The following is a 15,613-nucleotide window of genomic DNA, read 5'->3' as shown; positions in this document are numbered from 1 at the left end:
GCTCAGGAACTGGTGCAGCAGGTAACCATGCCCGCCGTGGATCTGGATTGCATCTATGCCCGCCTCTACAGCGCGGGCGGCGGCATCTGCAAAGCCCTTCACGGCGTGCGCGATGCCCGCCTCGTCGAGCTCAATGGGGACAGGCCAGCCAGGCGCGTCGCTGTACGGGATGGCAGACGGGGCGACGAGCTCGTCCGGCCACCCGCCCGCGGCCTTGGTAGCGACGTGTGGGCCAAGCCAGATGGGGACGACGGAGCCCCTGCGTCCGGAGTGCCCGAGCTGAATGCCGATCTTCTGGTTTTGCGAGTGCGCCAACTCGACGAGGGAACGGAGAGGCGGGATGTGCGCGTCGTCCCAGAGGCCGGTGTCTTCAGGGCGAATACGGCCCTCAGGGAGAACGGCTGTGTCCTCAATGAAGGTAATGCCGGGGCCATACATGAACGCTCCGCCCACTGACAATGATATGTAAGTTAGAGGTTGTTGGATGACATGTAATATAATGGAACTCACGATGAGCGGTGTGCCACGCAGTTAGCGAACCGTTGTCCGCGGACGTTTGAGACATGGGCGACATCTACGTCGCGTGGTACGTTAAATTAGCAAAAATGCTAAGCATAAAAGATGGACTTGCCAGAATGCGATTGTGCAACTCAAGTCCACGGACTTTGAGCGGCTGGAAGAGCTTCGGGATAGGTTTCCCATCCGGCTGAGGGTCCAGAGCGGTCCCGGCAGGAGGGTCCTACGAGGGGTGAAGTATGAAGTGTTGGGCGCAGCGAGGGAGACGATGTCCTTCATTCTGTAATGCGAATGGTGATTTCTTTGTTTGCGAGTATGCTGGACGACGGAGCTCAGGTGAGTCTCCAGGTTGACGGATATCGACATTCCACGCCGCTTTTATACCTGCATCCCGGCGCCACATCTCTTTCTACAGAGGTCTTGGTGACTGTACTGGTACATGGCTGACATGTATGCGTAGCTGTACTATTGGCTAGCATGTCCACCTACCGCCCATAGCTATCGAGACTCTCACGTCAATGAATCACGGTCCGCCAGGCATGTCCGTTGCCCGCTGCAATCGCTCAACATGGAACGCTGTGAAGTGGCCTATGTCGGCAACAGGAGACGAACGCACCCACGGATTACGCTGATGCCATAATTTCTGCGTCTCAGTTGTCGTTCACGTATCTGCAGCGCAGCGGGCGTCTCCTAGACTGCTCCTCCATGGCTTTCACCAGCAGAATCATTTATGAGCGCCGTGTCCGGAATCTTCAGAATGCCTCGTATCGCGCTGTGAAACTTCCTACTTTCAATGTCATTATAGTGAGGCTGCAAGTGAGGTGTCCAATGTACACTCACAGAAGTCAAGCAGGGAATGGCATGCGTGAAATCGCACACTGCACGAACAACGGGATGACCAGCTCCTGCGGTGATGCCTTGTCGGCGCTGGTGTAAATCGCTGTATCACACTCGGCGATTTGTCGGTTTGTGAACGGCAGACCCTGTGTAGGCTTGACGAACCGCATCAGATGTGGCACAAGGGATCACGGTAGAGAATTCGGGACCGTTGAATGACTGGAGCGTTGGGAGCTGCACAGCTAAATCCTGATCCCATGTCCATGACTTGACAGATCGCTGACAGCAGATGAGGAAAGCATAGGCGAGAGCTTACACAGATACCGCGCTATAAGTAGGCGCACCAATCTGAAAAAGTAGCGCAGCACAACACGGAGAGATTGTGGGGCCGGAAACGTTTCCAATAAGTTAGTATGTGGCGCCCATTCTGCACCGGTGGCTAGAGTGATGATACAGTAGCCGACGCAGCACACAACTCTGTATGACAACCTGAGACTCACCGGGTTTGTGGAGGTATAGTGCTGTCATGGACGTTGGCTACTAGCACAGCCGTATAGGACATCCTGAAGCACGAAAGTTGAAGGAAATGTCTACGCCGGGAGAGTAGTACTGCTATCACGGCCTGTACCGAGCGGCGAGCGCGGCGGCTAAGAAGTACCAGGTAGTGGTGTGATTAGAGTCCGTCATTTGTCCAATGCCAGAAATAGGAGGTAAGTAGCCCGCCAGTCGAAGCCAGTACTTGGTTACTTACTGACGTTCGAATAACGGTCAAGCCTCCCAAAGTTCCAGACTGAATCAGGCAAACCTCCACCCGGATCATCCCGCCCTGGCGAGCAGCCACACACGTGACATCACTCTTTGAACGCCAGTTACGCCACCCAATTGAGTGTCGGACCGAACCAACTTGGACTTGGCAATCAACGCCACCTATTCGAGCATCGTTGTCATGGACCAAGTATGTTCATTGTTAAAACCAAGAATGAGGTCTAAAATTCCTCTTAGGAATCCTTCAGAAAGCTCTTGCAAACCTCCAAAGCGTCGGGCACTCCGACGTCAAGAGGATCGCTGCTCGCTTCCACCAGTAAATCGAAGAGGTCTGTCCATATACCCTACCACTCCGCCTCCTCCAACTGATTAGAATCACGCCAGCAAGACGGTAGACTCATCCCAGCCCGCGTTCAAGCCGCGCACCGTCAAGAAGAAATCACAGACGGACCAGGCGTACCGCGACCGCGCAGCGGAGCGGCGGAAAGGGCTCGACAACGATTACGCGCAGGTGGAGGCCCTCGCAGAGGACTTTGAGAAGCGGACGGCGGACAATGCTGACCGCGCGGCAGTGAGTGCCCTCGCCACGCTCGCGAACCCGAGACGCTCATTCACACAGGTAGAAGAGCAACGGCGGTATCTGGGCGGGGACAGCGATCATACCGTGCTGGTGAAGGGCCTCGATCTTGCGCTGCTAGAACAGAATAGGGCGCGGCTGGCGGCGTCGACTGCGGCGGAGGACGACGCGTCGTTGGAGCTGGCGTTCCGAGAGGTCGCGTCCACCGCTCCGCGTAAGCGCACCCGGGAGGAGATTGTACAGGAGTTGAAGGCGAAGCGAGCCAAGACTTCGGGCGAGGAAGTACAGGCACGAATGCGGGTGCAGACAAGAAGCCTACAGCAGTGGACCCTGCGCTCGAGGAGGCGAAGAAGGCCGGAAAGTTCAGACCGATTGGTTTTAAGCCTATCGGGGGTGGTACAGATGAGAAGCCGAAGAAGAGGAAGAAAGTGAAGGCTAAGACAGGGGGCCAGGAGGGCGAATTGTCGCAGAAGAAAGTCAAGTCTGACGCGGGTGTTGAAAAGCCACCATCCGAGCCAGTGACCGCCCCCGAGGCGGGCCCCTCTACTGTGGCTGAGGCTCCTGCGCCCCCTCCTAAAGCAAAGCCAATACTCGAGCCGGAGCCTGTCGACGTCGATGTCGACATCTTCGCAGATGCAGGGGACTATACAGGTGTAGACTTGGGCGATGACGACGAAAGTGAGAACGAACATGCAGGCAGAGAACGGGAGGAAGGTGAGGAGGAGGAAGCTCCGCCACCACCGAGGCGGCGGTGGGTCGCATTGGACGATGAGCAGCCAGAGGAGCGTGCAGGCTCGCCAGGTGTTGAGCTTACGGAGGCTAGTCCGCCTGTCGAGACTCAACGCACGCCGGTGGCTGCGGCAGTGCCGTCGGATCACGAAGAGGAAGAGGAGGAAAGGCCTGTACGCTTACAACCTCTTGCGTCCTCGGCGATCCCGTCTATACGGGAACTACTTGAAATGGACGCTTCCTCGGGTAAGGGGAAGCGCGGAGGGAAGAAAGGGAAAAAGAAGGACAAGAACGGTGGGGGAGAGGGCGGCGTTGACAAGAACAAGATTGACAGGGATTACCAACGGTGAGGTTCAATCCGTACTTATAATTACTCTCATGTCTGATTTGGGGATCGCTTAGACTGAAGGCGTACACGGACAAGAAGGGTGCTGGAAGCGGCTCATAGCTGGAAACGTTGTGCTTCTGTCGTATTCGGTACTGTACATGCGGATGTCAAACACACTGTCTTCACGAAGCCTTCGCTTTGCCGATGTTGGCGGACAGGCTATCTATTATGCTGCTGGTCCCGGGCAATATGGGGATCCATTCTGCGCGGGGGCAAGTACATCGCGTAAAACTCCCATCTCACGAATCGTCAGAATGTTCTTTCCGGTTTCGTCCTTAGACGTTACGTATCGGTAGTCTAGTATGTTACAGATGTCTTGCGTATACAGGCTGTCATTCGCATCTATCATACATAGTGAACAAGTGGTGAGCGCTATAATACAGTAGTGATTTCGGAATTACGCCTCCTTCAGCTTCGACCGCTGCTCTATTGCGCGCCCATTATTCACGAACCTCGACAACACCTCGACCATGGGCCGTCTACAGTCCTTGGAGTTGAACTGGTTCGAATGGTCCAGGTCCGGGTAATACAGCACCTCTAGGCTGTCCTTCCTCCACCGAAGATTCACATCCTCGGTGCCCGTAAGGTACTTCATCACCTCCCGCGAGTCGACGATCTGGTCCTGGCCACAGAGCACGACCGCCACCTCGCGGCCCTCGAGGTCCTCCTTCCAGAGCACGTTCTCCGTCCAGAAGAAGTGTCGTGAGAGCGCGCGCGAGATGTCGGGGTCGCGGCTCGCGAGGTACCACAGCTGCCACTCGGCCGCGGAGCGCGGCTCGCGGTAGACGAAGTTGTACGCGATGGACGGGAGGTAGAGCAGGAAGGGTCGATGAGCAGTGTGGAGACGACGCGCGGGGAGAGCGCGGGGTCGCGGAGGATGTGCGCGGCGAGGACGGTGCCGTACGAGTGTGCGGCGAGGACGAAAGTGGAGACGTTGTGGTGCCGGAGCACATTCGTGAGCGCAGCGAGCATGTCGGCGCGTCGCAGAGGCGGCGGGGCGATGCGCATGCAAATGGAGAGGTTCTCGACGGCGATGATGCCTACGTCCGGGTCATGGACTGCTAGCTCGCGGAAGAACGTGACGTAGGGCCAGAGCCCGATCTACAGCCATGTCAGAACGGTGCGAAACATGATGAGAAGAGGCAACACAGCGCACCCCGATGCCGTGAAGGAAAACGACAGGCTGTTTGGTCTTTGAGCGATGAGGTCGGTACCAGTACGCGAGGGAAGGCTCGGGGGTGCGCTGCGAGAAGAACGACGACAGCCGGAAAGGGAAGGAAGAAAAGGGGTTCCCGGCGTCGCAGTGTTTAAACCCTGCGAGAGCCAACCGAATGCAAGTCACCGTATCGAGTAGACCCACGATCTGCGCGCAGTCAGACCTCCGACAGGGTATGGAGGCTGAGAAACCGACACTCACCACGTACCAAACCAGCGGCCTATGCAGCATGGCAACAGGGTCCAGCGTCAGACGCATACACCTGGCCGCCTCGCTCAAACCATCTTCCAGCGGCTTGCCCATGTAATCGTTCAATATTGCTAAATAGCCCTCGATTTCATCATCCCATTCCGGCCGTGCGCTGTCGCGGTTGCAACCGAAGAGGGCCCACAGGAGCCAATCCCGCATGTTCTCGCGCTTGATGAGTGAAGCATCGCCGCCGAAGAACCAGCCGGTGGCCATATTCATCTGGGCGATGTAGACGAAACACTTCCCGAAGAGTGCTTCGCGCTCCTTGCGGGAGAGCGGAGGAGGATGGGTGGCAGCCTAAGGGACGCGTTAGCACGGTAATACGATCTCCTCCTGCTGCGGCTGCTGCTGCGGACAAGCCAGATTTTATCCGGACATTTCAGTAGGGCCACAACGTTGGGCCATGCCCGAAAAGCGCGTATAGGAGCGGACGTTGTCGGACATTGGTATTCAGCGATCCGGACACTGTACGGTGTACCGGTCACCCTACTAGGCCACCGTAGCCAAGGTCGCGGCAGCCTGGCCATCCAAGTCCGCGGCGTCCGGCGTGATATCAAACCCGCTGGGCTCTGTGTATGTGTTTACAGCCAACAATTCCACCCCTTCCCAAAAACGCGTGCACAGACGGAGGTCGTCGGGCCCTTGTCTGACCTTCGCATCGAGCGATCCGCACCCTCTACCGGCTGACCTCGGCCACACACCTCGGTCTAGCTCGCGCTGGAAATCCGTCTATATGGTGAGAATCCTGATGGCAACACAATGGCAACATCCCACAGATACCAAGACCGACACGCTCCGCCCGTGCACACACTGGCATTTACGCTCGGGGTGAGTCTAGCGATATGGACATAGCTGTAAGAGGCGCGGGGCCCGACGATGCGGACACAGCTGTTAGGCGAAAATCACCATATTCGTTCGGACAAAACGGCCAAATCCCGGAAGTTGCGGACGACTGACCTTCTGAAGCAGAAAGGATCGCGGGAGATATACAAACAAGTAGAAGCATGCTTCAACTAGCGCGTACGCTCCGGCCCACGGAGAGTACAGAAAGCGGCCTTCCCGCCAGTTGGCGAATGTGTAGACGAGACTCAGAGGGGCTATGAGACGGAGGCCAGCGATGGAGGTGCGGATGAAGATGTACTCCGGAACGGAGTTGCCGATCATGTTGGCTGTCTACTCGTCGTTGTCGAAGTCGTCACGGTCGTCGCGGTCGATCGCAGGCTTGGCCCGGGCGGGGTACCGATGGCAGCAGTAGGCATAGGAATCATATGCGAATTGCGGAATGGGTCCTCTGGGGTGGACTGCACGGTGCAGTGGGGTTCGTCTCCTTCCGCCACCGTGCCACAGGCATCTGCCGAGTATAGGCCGACCGTCGACGCACAAGATGACGTCGGAATAGGATTTGACAGCAGGTCTTCATGACACTGATTGACAGATTCAGCAAAAGCCTAGGCACTTCAAAAGTTCAGATTCCAAAGCTTAGTTCAAGCTCAAGGCATCAACGTTTCAACACAGCGGGTGCTCTACATAGTACTTCAAGCTTCAAAAGCCGCCTCAGAGACATGATGCTTCACATTGCTCTGTGCATTCGAAGCGACCCTGGGCACAAGACATAAAGACATCTCGTAATTCGCGAGCTGCAACACGAACACGGCGCCTCTTGTCTTCGGGATGTATCCACAAATGGAACGGCGTTGGTCAACAGTGATCAACCTGTGTTTGCCCCCCAAAACCGAAACTGATGTATGCGGTTTCAGCACAAGTAACATGACAACGCGCCCCGACTCCCCAAGGGATCAACAGTGACACCGTGTGCAACGGTGACACTGAGGTCCCCTGTGTTAAGGCTTGTCTAGAGCAGTCCAGCGGTTGCAGAACTCGGATTGACTCACAAGCAGGACTCACGTCGACTTGTCTGTTCCTTGTGTACGACCTGAATCTCGACAAGAACTACAACGATTGATTCAATAAATAAGCAAGAGCAGATGTGCTGATAGCAACGTCAAGAAGCCGATGGGGTTTGCAAAATGCCGGCGCGTTGTGCGAAGGTGGTGAAGGAGAGCCTCGGGTCTTGCTCTTCCGCCGATCTGTGAGGAAGTGACGTTTGTTCTCGGTCCACGTCAGGGGCTGGAACGGAAGGGACCCACCGGTGCTTCATCTCACTCCGCCATGTCACCTCCCTCAGTTCTGGTGTCCGTATTGCAGACCCGACGATGCCGAGTATGAGCGCAGCTAGTGCTTCGAACACAATCTGACAGAGGACTGTGAGAAGATCACACGGATGCATGCTGTGGACGTACATCTTGCGGCAAGGACCCTTCGGGTCGTCCTAGGGCTTTCAGGTAGGACAAGTCTGTACAGCGTTGCGATTCAGACCGGGGATGTAGGAGGCATGGTGGAGTAGCACAAAGCACTCACGTTCATACGTGGAATATGCCGCTGTGTCACACCCGGTCAGGTCGATCGAGCCATTTGTGTCAGACGGTGTCGCGCTACTTGAACTCACCGTGGAGGGTGGCGAAGGATGCCAGGAAAAGCATGACGTCCCCAAACATGGCGGCGAGAGGCTATGTCTCGTTCGTTGAGGTCAGTCGATGAGGCGGCGACGCTGACAAACAGGAGGGGATCGGATTCCGGACTGGTCGCTGTGCGGATGAGGAGGGCGATGACCAGCGCGGCGTTATGCGACGGGACCGGCGCACGTGATCATATGGGGTGGGCGCCCCGAACGGGCGCATCAGTGACGCCGCTGAGTGTCAGAGAGGAGTGGGCACATCCGACCTCCGAGTATCCGTCCTTGCGCGTACTAATAAGTTACTTACGTTCAGCCTACACCCAGCCAGCACCCTTGCTCACACTCCTTCTGACCTTCGCGATACACCGTCATCCCAAGTCCACCCCAGCAACCATGGCCGCGTCGACCCAGACCCGGTGCGTCTTCTTTCTCCACACATTACATCCTCGCAGCAGCTCACCCCCACCCCGGACAGCCTTGCTCCCCCAGAGAAGGCTGCGCTCAGCGGTCATGCTGCGACACCTGACGTAGGAGGAGCTCTCCAGCGCAACCAGAGCATGGACTTCCAGACCCTAGAGGGTACCGTCCATGTCTCGAAGCCATTCCGCTCGCGCCAGACCAAGAAGCTACGCACGATGATCACCTTCACCCCCCGCAAGTCCCACTTCGACACAACGAATGAGCGTTCGGGTACCAATGAGTTCCGAGTACGTCGCCCGAGCATGCCTCCTCGAGTAGCGCTGATCATGATCGTCGCATCCAGGGGTTCTTCACCTTGTTCTGGATATCCATGTTTGTCTTCGTCGTGAGATCATACATCCTCAGCTACGAAGAACATGGCTACCCTCTGGAGGGAGCGTTCTTCTCCATGTTCTCCCGCGACGCTATCACACTAGCTCTGTCAGACGGCGTCCTGATGGTGAGCACAGGTCTCTGTGTCCCCTTCGTGAAGGCTGTCGTCAAGGGTTGGATCCGCTTCTACTGGGTTGGCGTCGTACTGCAGCATCTATGGCAGACCTCTGTGCTTTTCCTCGCCATTCAGTGGACCTTCAATCGTGGCTGGCCATGGGTGCAGTCTGGCTTCCTCACCCTCCATACATTTGTCCTCGTCATGAAGATGCATTCATATGTTACGACGAACGGCCAGCTGCAATGGGTACATAAACGCGCCGAAAAGATACACTCGCAGCTCAGGCGACTGGTCGCGGAGGAAGGTGGCTGGGACGCCGCCGTAGAGACTGCACGGGCGAACAAGGCGAAGATGGAAGCAGCGCAGGAGAGATTGAGAGGCGTGCCGATGGGATAACGAACGGCACACCGATGGCGCCGGAAGGCTCGTCGTCTTCCTATGTCGACGAGAACGTTGCAGGCGCTCTGCGCAAACGGCTCGCAGTCTCTGGCCATTCAGACGTCATCGGTCAGGCACTTCCCCCAACTGCTTCGAGGACATCGTCCGACTTCCCGCCTGATCGTCCCACACAAGTCAACACAACTGGAACACGCCTTATGCCGCCGTCCGACACAAGCTCCTCGTCCTATCCACCCACGCAGTCGCAAATCCTCGCACACCATCCCAATTCGCAGATTGCCGATCTTGCCCGCGAGCATGCGGAACTCGAGGAGGAGCTAACGAGCCCAGGGCCAGAGCGTGTCCGCTGGCCCGAGAGCGTCACGTACAAAAACTTCGTGACGTACATGACGATCCCCACGTTGGTGTATGAGCTCGAGTACCCCAGGACAGACAGGTTCGTGTGCCCATCAACTGTTTATCCCGCCTGCTTCTGAGCAGTTACTCCAGGATTCGTCCGCTGTACGTGTTCGAGAAGACGGTCGCGACGTTCGGCACGTTCGCGCTGCTCTACACTGTCACCGAAAGTTTCATCCTCCCACACCTGCCCACGCCCGAAACGCCAGTGTGGCGCACCATGCTTGATCTCTCGCTGCCTTTCATGGTCGCCCTGCTGCTGCTCTTCTATCTCATCTTCGGTGCGTGCGATACGTTCTCTCACCACGCGACGTCTACTCAATACCCCATCGTAGAGTGTATCTGCAACGGCTTCGCCGAGCTCTCATAGTAAGGTGTTTTTCCTGTTGTCAGAGGCGAGCCCGCTGACGCCCGTCGCAGTTTCGCCGACCGCCGCTTCTACGACGACTGGTGGAACTCCACGTCCTGGGACGAGTTCTCGCGCAAGTGGAACCGCCCCGTGCACACCTTCCTCCTGCGGCACGTGTACGCGTCGGCGATGACGAGCCTCGGGCTGGGCAAGACCGGCGCGATGCTGTTCACGTTCCTGCTCAGCGCGTCGGCGCACGAGCTCGTCATGCTCATAGTCTCGCAGAAGCTGCGGATGTACCTCTTTTTCCTCCAGGTGCGTATAGAACGGGTTACCCGTTGTCGGTAGCGTGGTGGCTGACGCCTCGGTGCGGGTGCAGTTGTCGCAGATTCCGATGATCGCTATCGGGCGCCTGCCAGCTATCAAGCGCAACAAGCTCGCGGGGAACATCGTCTTCTGGAGCGGCCTCTTCGTGGGGCTGCCCATCCTTTGCGTCGCATACGTGGCGTACTAAACCAAGCGGCCCTCCACACAGACGTTTTTGCGGACCTTGCACACACGACCTGGCAGTCTGCATCTGCCAGCGGCACAAACTAATACACACGACTGTCATGATCCCCTCATACTTTGGTTTGGGTTTCTGGTTTCTGGTGGAGTTCTGTGTGTTGCTAATTACTTTATGTGTGACCGTATAATGCGGTCTGCCGAGTGTCAAGTCACAATAGAGTACTATACGAGTCATATATACCTATCTATATATCATGCGTTTTCCGTCGTTGTCATACAGCGTTGTGGGCGGAACGACATCTAGCCTACCGGCAATGGTGGGTGGCCGTGGCCGTGATGGAATCAGAGATGGTTCGACTCGTACTCCATTGGCGTTCCAGCGCCGCAACGACACGGAGCCAGTACTTGTTATGAGCACTTCCCATTCATGCTGGAGCTCACCAGTCTTACTGGACTCCAGTCGCATCAAGCAGGCTGCTAGCACAGCCATGGCACGGCATACTCTCCACAGCACTCTGGAGACAATGCTTTTACAGCACCGTCGGATTACACGGTGTTTCAGGGAGTAGACGCAGATGACCAACGGCGCCGTCGCAGTAGTTGTGTAGCATGCCCCTGGTTGCGTCGGGTGTAGTGCGTCATGTTGTTTCAAGCGCGTACCAGTTTCATTGTGTACTGACCGACTGAGGCTTGGTGCCCGAGTCGTTGTAGGCCCCGAGCTGCCAGTGCAGCAGCTGTCGCGGTCCCGGATATTGAACCGGCTGTGCCAAGTAAAATTCATTATTATCATCCAGGGCTGATTACGTACTGTATGATACTTTGAGAATGATACTTTCGAGCCGTACAAGTAGCGGCCTGAGGACCTGACACTTTACTCTTGAGGTAACTTCAACGGTGGTCGTGAAGTTGCGATATTGTTATTGAGGTTGAGTGTGACCATCATGAGTCTGGATGGCCAGAGGCCGCGAGCCCCTGCCGCTGGCGAGAGCAACCTTCTCGCCGCCGAAGGAAGGCGATGAACCTTCCGGCGCCATCGGTGTGCCGTTCGTTATCCTCTTGGCACGCCTCTCGACTTCCTCCTGCGCTGCCTCCAATTTCGCCTTGTTCGCCCGCGCAGTCTCGACAGCAGCATCCCAGACACCGTCCTCCGTGACCATTCGCCTGAGTTGAGAGTTGATCTAAGCACAGAGGTCTGCCATAGGTATAGCAATATGACGCCTACTGAGTAGTAGCGGACTCACCCATCGAGGATTGCCTTCGCGAAGAGGTCACAGAGACCCGTGTTCATCATCAGGACAACACCTGGTAGAGCTAAAGTAACGGCGTCGCGAGAGAACATGAGAAGATCGCTCTCTCCACAGGGTAGTCATGTTCTCCGTAGCTGATTGTACGACCTCAGGAACGAAGACATAGATGGATAGCAAGGTGAAGAACCCCCTGCATGCGAGGATCATGATCAAAACTCCTCGAGGAGGCATGCTCGGGCGACTTACCTGGAGCTCATTTGTGCCCGAACGCTCACTGTTTGAGTGCGTGATGAATTTGACCCATAGCCGGGCAACAGCACTGTGAAGAATACGCACCGCCTTCTTCACGGGCTAACGTCCCTCAGAGGCAGTCAGCGCTGTTACCTTCCGAAACCTGGGCTTGAGCGCCGGTCTTCTGTGCATCTGGCAGGAGCCACAACGTCCCCCGACGAGCTTTCGGCAGGAACTTGAAAGGTCTCTGCAACGATAGCATTCGGGTTTGGTGTAGAATTGTCCGCGTGAATAGATTGCGTCTAGGAATTGAGTGCTGGCCACAACAGCTCACGTCTCTTCAACAAGACCCCACGTTATTTCTTGATTGCATCGCCCGTGTGTATTTGGATCGCCCAGTGGGACCCCTCTGTTCAGAGTCAGCGAGCATGGTTGTCTATAAGCGCAAAAACGGTGCACACATATCTTGAATAAACACAGAGATCAATGCAGGGGCTTCCTGGCCGCTCTGGCCGAGTCCGAGTGTTTGCGGAGTATCTAGCATAGACACAGTCGGGGTTGAATTGATATACGAGGCCGAGGTAAAGAGCACTGACCCTCAGGCGCTCCGTGCGATCGCTAACCAGCTCGCCTTCATGCTTCAACTGCTCGCACCGTCCGGGCGCTGCACGATCGGATTTTGATCAGGACCGTTGACCGTCGTTGGCGTTTCTGTAGCAGCGTGGTGTAAGGCAACCCACAGAAGCCCGTAACACCGAGCCACCGCCGAGCTGTGACACCTGAGCACGATGGGCGACGCGTCATTGATGTGATGTGCACTATATAGACTGTAGAGTGAGCCCAGCAATCGACCGTGCAACGTACACTTACCTCAAGCCCAAGTCGCTCACCAAGTATGGCTGCAATAGGTCCAGGATTCTGCGCTGATTGTTTCAAAGGTACAAGATCGCTCCGGATATCACTCTAACTGTCATTGATTGTCTTCGAATGCACATAGGTGTCCGTCATGAGGGTGTCCCTAACGGTGCGCATGGTGATATCATCGTGTACGCGAGCACTCACAACCCCAGGGAGGATTGAGCGCATCGCTGGCGTGGAATGCTATGTCACCGAGCCACTGGGTACACAGTCACAAGAAAAGGCCATACTCTACCTTACCGACGCATATGGCCACAGATTCGTCAACAACCAGGTGAGCAGATCATTTCCGCTGCCATCGGGATACTGGGTGCACGTTTGGGCCCCTCCAGGTGCTCGCGGACGACTACGCGCGGAACGGCTTCCACGTCATTATGCCGGATCTCTTCCAGAACGACGCTGTTCCCAGCTTCGTTCCTCCTGATGCTTCAATCAGCAAAGAGGAATTTGACGTCGCGGCATGGGTAGACAGGCATCCGCCTGAGACTGTCCTGGGGGACGTATCCGAAGTCATCACGGCGCTTCAAGAGCGTGGTATTAGGACGTTCGCAGGACTTGGCTACTGCTTCGGAGGGCGCATTGCAATCGAGCTCGCATCCGTGGAAGTCATATCTGTTTGCATCGTATCTCATCCGTCATTCTGGAAAGTGCCCGATGATATGGAGGTCAGTACGCTAGGGCCGCGTCAGCAGTGCTGATTCCATGGACTCACTTCGAATCAACAGAAATACCTTGCAGAGTCGAAGGCGCCCTTATTGATCAACAGCTGCGAAGTCGACGACATGTTTCCGAAGGAGGCACAGGCAAAGGTCGACGCAATCCTAGGCGGTGGGAGATTCAGACCCGGTTATGAACGGACGTATTGGGAAGGTTGCGTGCACGGATTCGCTGTACGCGGGGATATGGTACGGCACCCTTCTACAGCGCCGCAGCTTCTGTGGCTGACGGTCCACTGCAGAGCAATCCGAGCGTGAGAGCTGGAAAGGAAGGCGCCTTCAAGGCCAGCGTCGAATTCCTCCGAAAGCATCTCTGAAGACGTTCGACGCGTAACGTCGCTCTTCGACGGCTCACGCTGGGAAGCAGACGCGAGTTCGGCGAGAAGCAGGAGTCGAGACGGATTCACACACCTCGGAGGATGCACTTCCGGACGCCTGCGTAGTTAATAAGATGTGTTGAACCTTGGAATTTGAAGTTCGATTGTCCGAGATCAACGTTGATATGGAATGTAAGCTGGGAAACGGGTCCAGTCCATACTTAAAACGTGAACGCACCTGATGACGTCGAATGGGCCAGTGGAATCATGCCTTCTTGACGGACGCCCCTCAAGGTCTTGTAACCTCTCTGCAGGAATGTTGAGTTGGGGAGCCGTCCGCCATCGCTATAACTGATATCCCAGGGTTTGCTCGATAGCGTGGGTGGTCATGTTTGCGGTGCACCGAGGATTGGCCGTGCGGCTCGACGGATGTGGCACCTTGGTATGAAGTAATTATAGCTCGCCGCCAGATATGTTATATAAAAGCGGTACGGCACCCTGGGAGGGAGAGACAGAGACGGTCTTATCCACCTTCACCACCTGCTAAGCGCCCAATATCAAGGCTGACGATGAGCTTGTGCAAACACTGTGTTTCCGGTGAGCAGGCTTGGACACAGCAATTTGCACGGACGGGTATTGACATGACCTGCGTAGGTGTTCGCCACGAAGGCACTCCAGAAGGTGAGTTCGACGGTGAGCGTCACGGTCATAACCCACCTGGACATGGTTTGCCCTGTAGGGAAGTTCGAGGAGTTCGGTGGTGTCCGGTGTTACGTCGCAACTCCTACCGTCGACTACCCCAAAGACAAGGCCATACTATACCTGACCGATATCTTCGGTATTGATCTGCCCAACCATCAGGTACCAAATATACGTCGATCGAAAATGTTCAACTCAGCTGACTCTGCACTTAGTTATTGGCAGACGACTACGCGAGGAACGGCTTCAAGGTGATCGTGCCGGATATCCTCTACGACGACCCCGCTCCTTTCGATGCGCTCGACGCTGGTTCAACCTGGGATTTCATGGCTTGGCTGGCTAAGCATGGTGGTGAGACTGTGCTGCCGGTACTGGCCAAGGTTGTCCCGGCTTTGCAGTCGAGCGGCATCTCGAAGATCGCAGCCCTCGGGTTCTGCTACGGCGCACGTCCGGCATTCGATTTGGCATTCCTCAACACCGTCAGTGTTGTCGTGGTCTCTCACCCGAGCCTGCTCAAGGTGCCAGAAGATATCGAGGTACGCACCTGTTGCCGTCTTCACTTCGCGCAGAGAGGTTTGACCAATGCTCCGTTACACCCCTCAGAAATACAAAGCAGTGTCTAAGGCACCGCTCTTGATCAATAGCTGCGAGATCGATATGATGTTCCCGTCGGATGCTCAGGCGGCCACCGACAAGGTACTTGGTGGGGGCGCGTTTGCACCTGGATATGAGCGTACGTACTGGGAGGGCTGTACGCACGGATTCTCTGTCCGGGGCGACCTGGTAAGTCTGCCTCACCTTAAAATAGGACTCAAGGTCAACCATCGTCATCAGAGCGACCCTAAAGTCAAGGCCGGCAAGGAGGGGGTATTCAAGGCCAGCGTCGAGTTCCTCATCAAGCACCTGTAACTGGCTCCGAATAGATCGAGGAGTCGATGTAGAGCTATAGCCCTGTCATTGTTATGCAGCACGGCGTAGACAATCAGACGGTCTCGCTGGCTAGTATTTTCTCGGTGTAGTCAGCCCGTCGAGATTTCCAGACACGAATAACACGAAGCGTTACGAACCTGACGTCCTCGCGCGTTCGTTGGACTCACTCAAGCCACGTAGTCTCGGGCCCTTGTGCCTTTTC

The 15,613-nt window shown here is 56.1% G+C and overlaps 7 protein-coding genes across 7 annotated transcripts; 4 read left to right on the top strand and 3 right to left on the bottom strand.

Moving 5' to 3' along the window:
- The first annotated feature begins 2,236 nt into the window (after positions 1-2,236).
- Positions 2,237-4,331, top strand: B0H18DRAFT_983457 (RED-like protein N-terminal region-domain-containing protein). The gene is made up of 6 exons (XM_048044621.1): positions 2,237-2,308; positions 2,356-2,447; positions 2,503-2,689; positions 2,738-2,977; positions 3,007-3,770; positions 3,827-4,331. Exons 1-6 carry the CDS (start codon positions 2,300-2,302, stop codon positions 3,870-3,872), a joined length of 1,338 nt encoding a protein of 445 aa, XP_047897831.1. The 5' UTR covers positions 2,237-2,299; the 3' UTR covers positions 3,873-4,331.
- On the bottom strand, positions 4,210-6,441 carry B0H18DRAFT_1115401 (uncharacterized protein; the record flags this gene model as incomplete). The annotated part of the gene is made up of 5 exons (XM_048033258.1): positions 4,210-4,587; positions 4,659-4,913; positions 4,969-5,175; positions 5,230-5,574; positions 6,235-6,441. 5 exons carry the CDS (start codon positions 6,439-6,441, stop codon positions 4,210-4,212), a joined length of 1,392 nt encoding a protein of 463 aa, XP_047897830.1.
- A 748-nt stretch (positions 6,442-7,189) lies between these two features.
- Positions 7,190-7,925, bottom strand: B0H18DRAFT_643789 (uncharacterized protein). The gene is made up of 5 exons (XM_048038923.1): positions 7,784-7,925; positions 7,696-7,716; positions 7,578-7,630; positions 7,425-7,528; positions 7,190-7,364 (listed from the first exon to the last, which is right to left on the bottom strand). Exons 1-5 carry the CDS (start codon positions 7,830-7,832, stop codon positions 7,280-7,282), a joined length of 312 nt encoding a protein of 103 aa, XP_047897829.1. The 5' UTR covers positions 7,833-7,925; the 3' UTR covers positions 7,190-7,279.
- A 111-nt stretch (positions 7,926-8,036) lies between these two features.
- On the top strand, positions 8,037-10,628 carry B0H18DRAFT_983445 (MBOAT, membrane-bound O-acyltransferase family-domain-containing protein). Its single transcript, XM_048044620.1, has 8 exons — positions 8,037-8,208; positions 8,268-8,499; positions 8,556-9,023; positions 9,074-9,537; positions 9,591-9,778; positions 9,833-9,866; positions 9,918-10,161; positions 10,226-10,628. The coding sequence occupies exons 1-8, from the start codon at positions 8,186-8,188 to the stop codon at positions 10,358-10,360; spliced, it is 1,788 nt and encodes a 595-aa protein (XP_047897828.1). The 5' UTR covers positions 8,037-8,185; the 3' UTR covers positions 10,361-10,628.
- Positions 10,629-11,270: 642 nt separating this feature from the next.
- B0H18DRAFT_1115398 (uncharacterized protein) lies at positions 11,271-11,692 on the bottom strand (the record flags this gene model as incomplete). Its single annotated transcript, XM_048033257.1, has 2 exons — positions 11,271-11,514; positions 11,595-11,692. The coding sequence occupies 2 exons, from the start codon at positions 11,690-11,692 to the stop codon at positions 11,271-11,273; spliced, it is 342 nt and encodes a 113-aa protein (XP_047897827.1).
- A 1,034-nt stretch (positions 11,693-12,726) lies between these two features.
- On the top strand, positions 12,727-13,782 carry B0H18DRAFT_951951 (alpha/beta-hydrolase; the record flags this gene model as incomplete). The annotated part of the gene is made up of 6 exons (XM_048042058.1): positions 12,727-12,769; positions 12,829-12,855; positions 12,902-13,023; positions 13,082-13,414; positions 13,475-13,654; positions 13,708-13,782. The coding sequence occupies 6 exons, from the start codon at positions 12,727-12,729 to the stop codon at positions 13,780-13,782; spliced, it is 780 nt and encodes a 259-aa protein (XP_047897826.1).
- A 569-nt stretch (positions 13,783-14,351) lies between these two features.
- On the top strand, positions 14,352-15,390 carry B0H18DRAFT_1083049 (alpha/beta-hydrolase; the record flags this gene model as incomplete). The annotated part of the gene is made up of 6 exons (XM_048031614.1): positions 14,352-14,379; positions 14,437-14,463; positions 14,522-14,643; positions 14,697-15,017; positions 15,085-15,264; positions 15,316-15,390. 6 exons carry the CDS (start codon positions 14,352-14,354, stop codon positions 15,388-15,390), a joined length of 753 nt encoding a protein of 250 aa, XP_047897825.1.
- Positions 15,391-15,613: the final 223 nt, after the last annotated feature.

The sequence above is a fragment of the Fomitopsis serialis genome (assembly GCF_022376445.1).
Source record: "Fomitopsis serialis strain Sig1Antser10 chromosome Unknown B0H18scaffold_8, whole genome shotgun sequence".
NCBI classification, from domain to species: domain Eukaryota; kingdom Fungi; phylum Basidiomycota; class Agaricomycetes; order Polyporales; family Fomitopsidaceae; genus Fomitopsis; species Fomitopsis serialis.
Note: the sequence above shows the minus strand (reverse complement) of the source record. Positions and strands in the feature narration are given on the sequence as shown.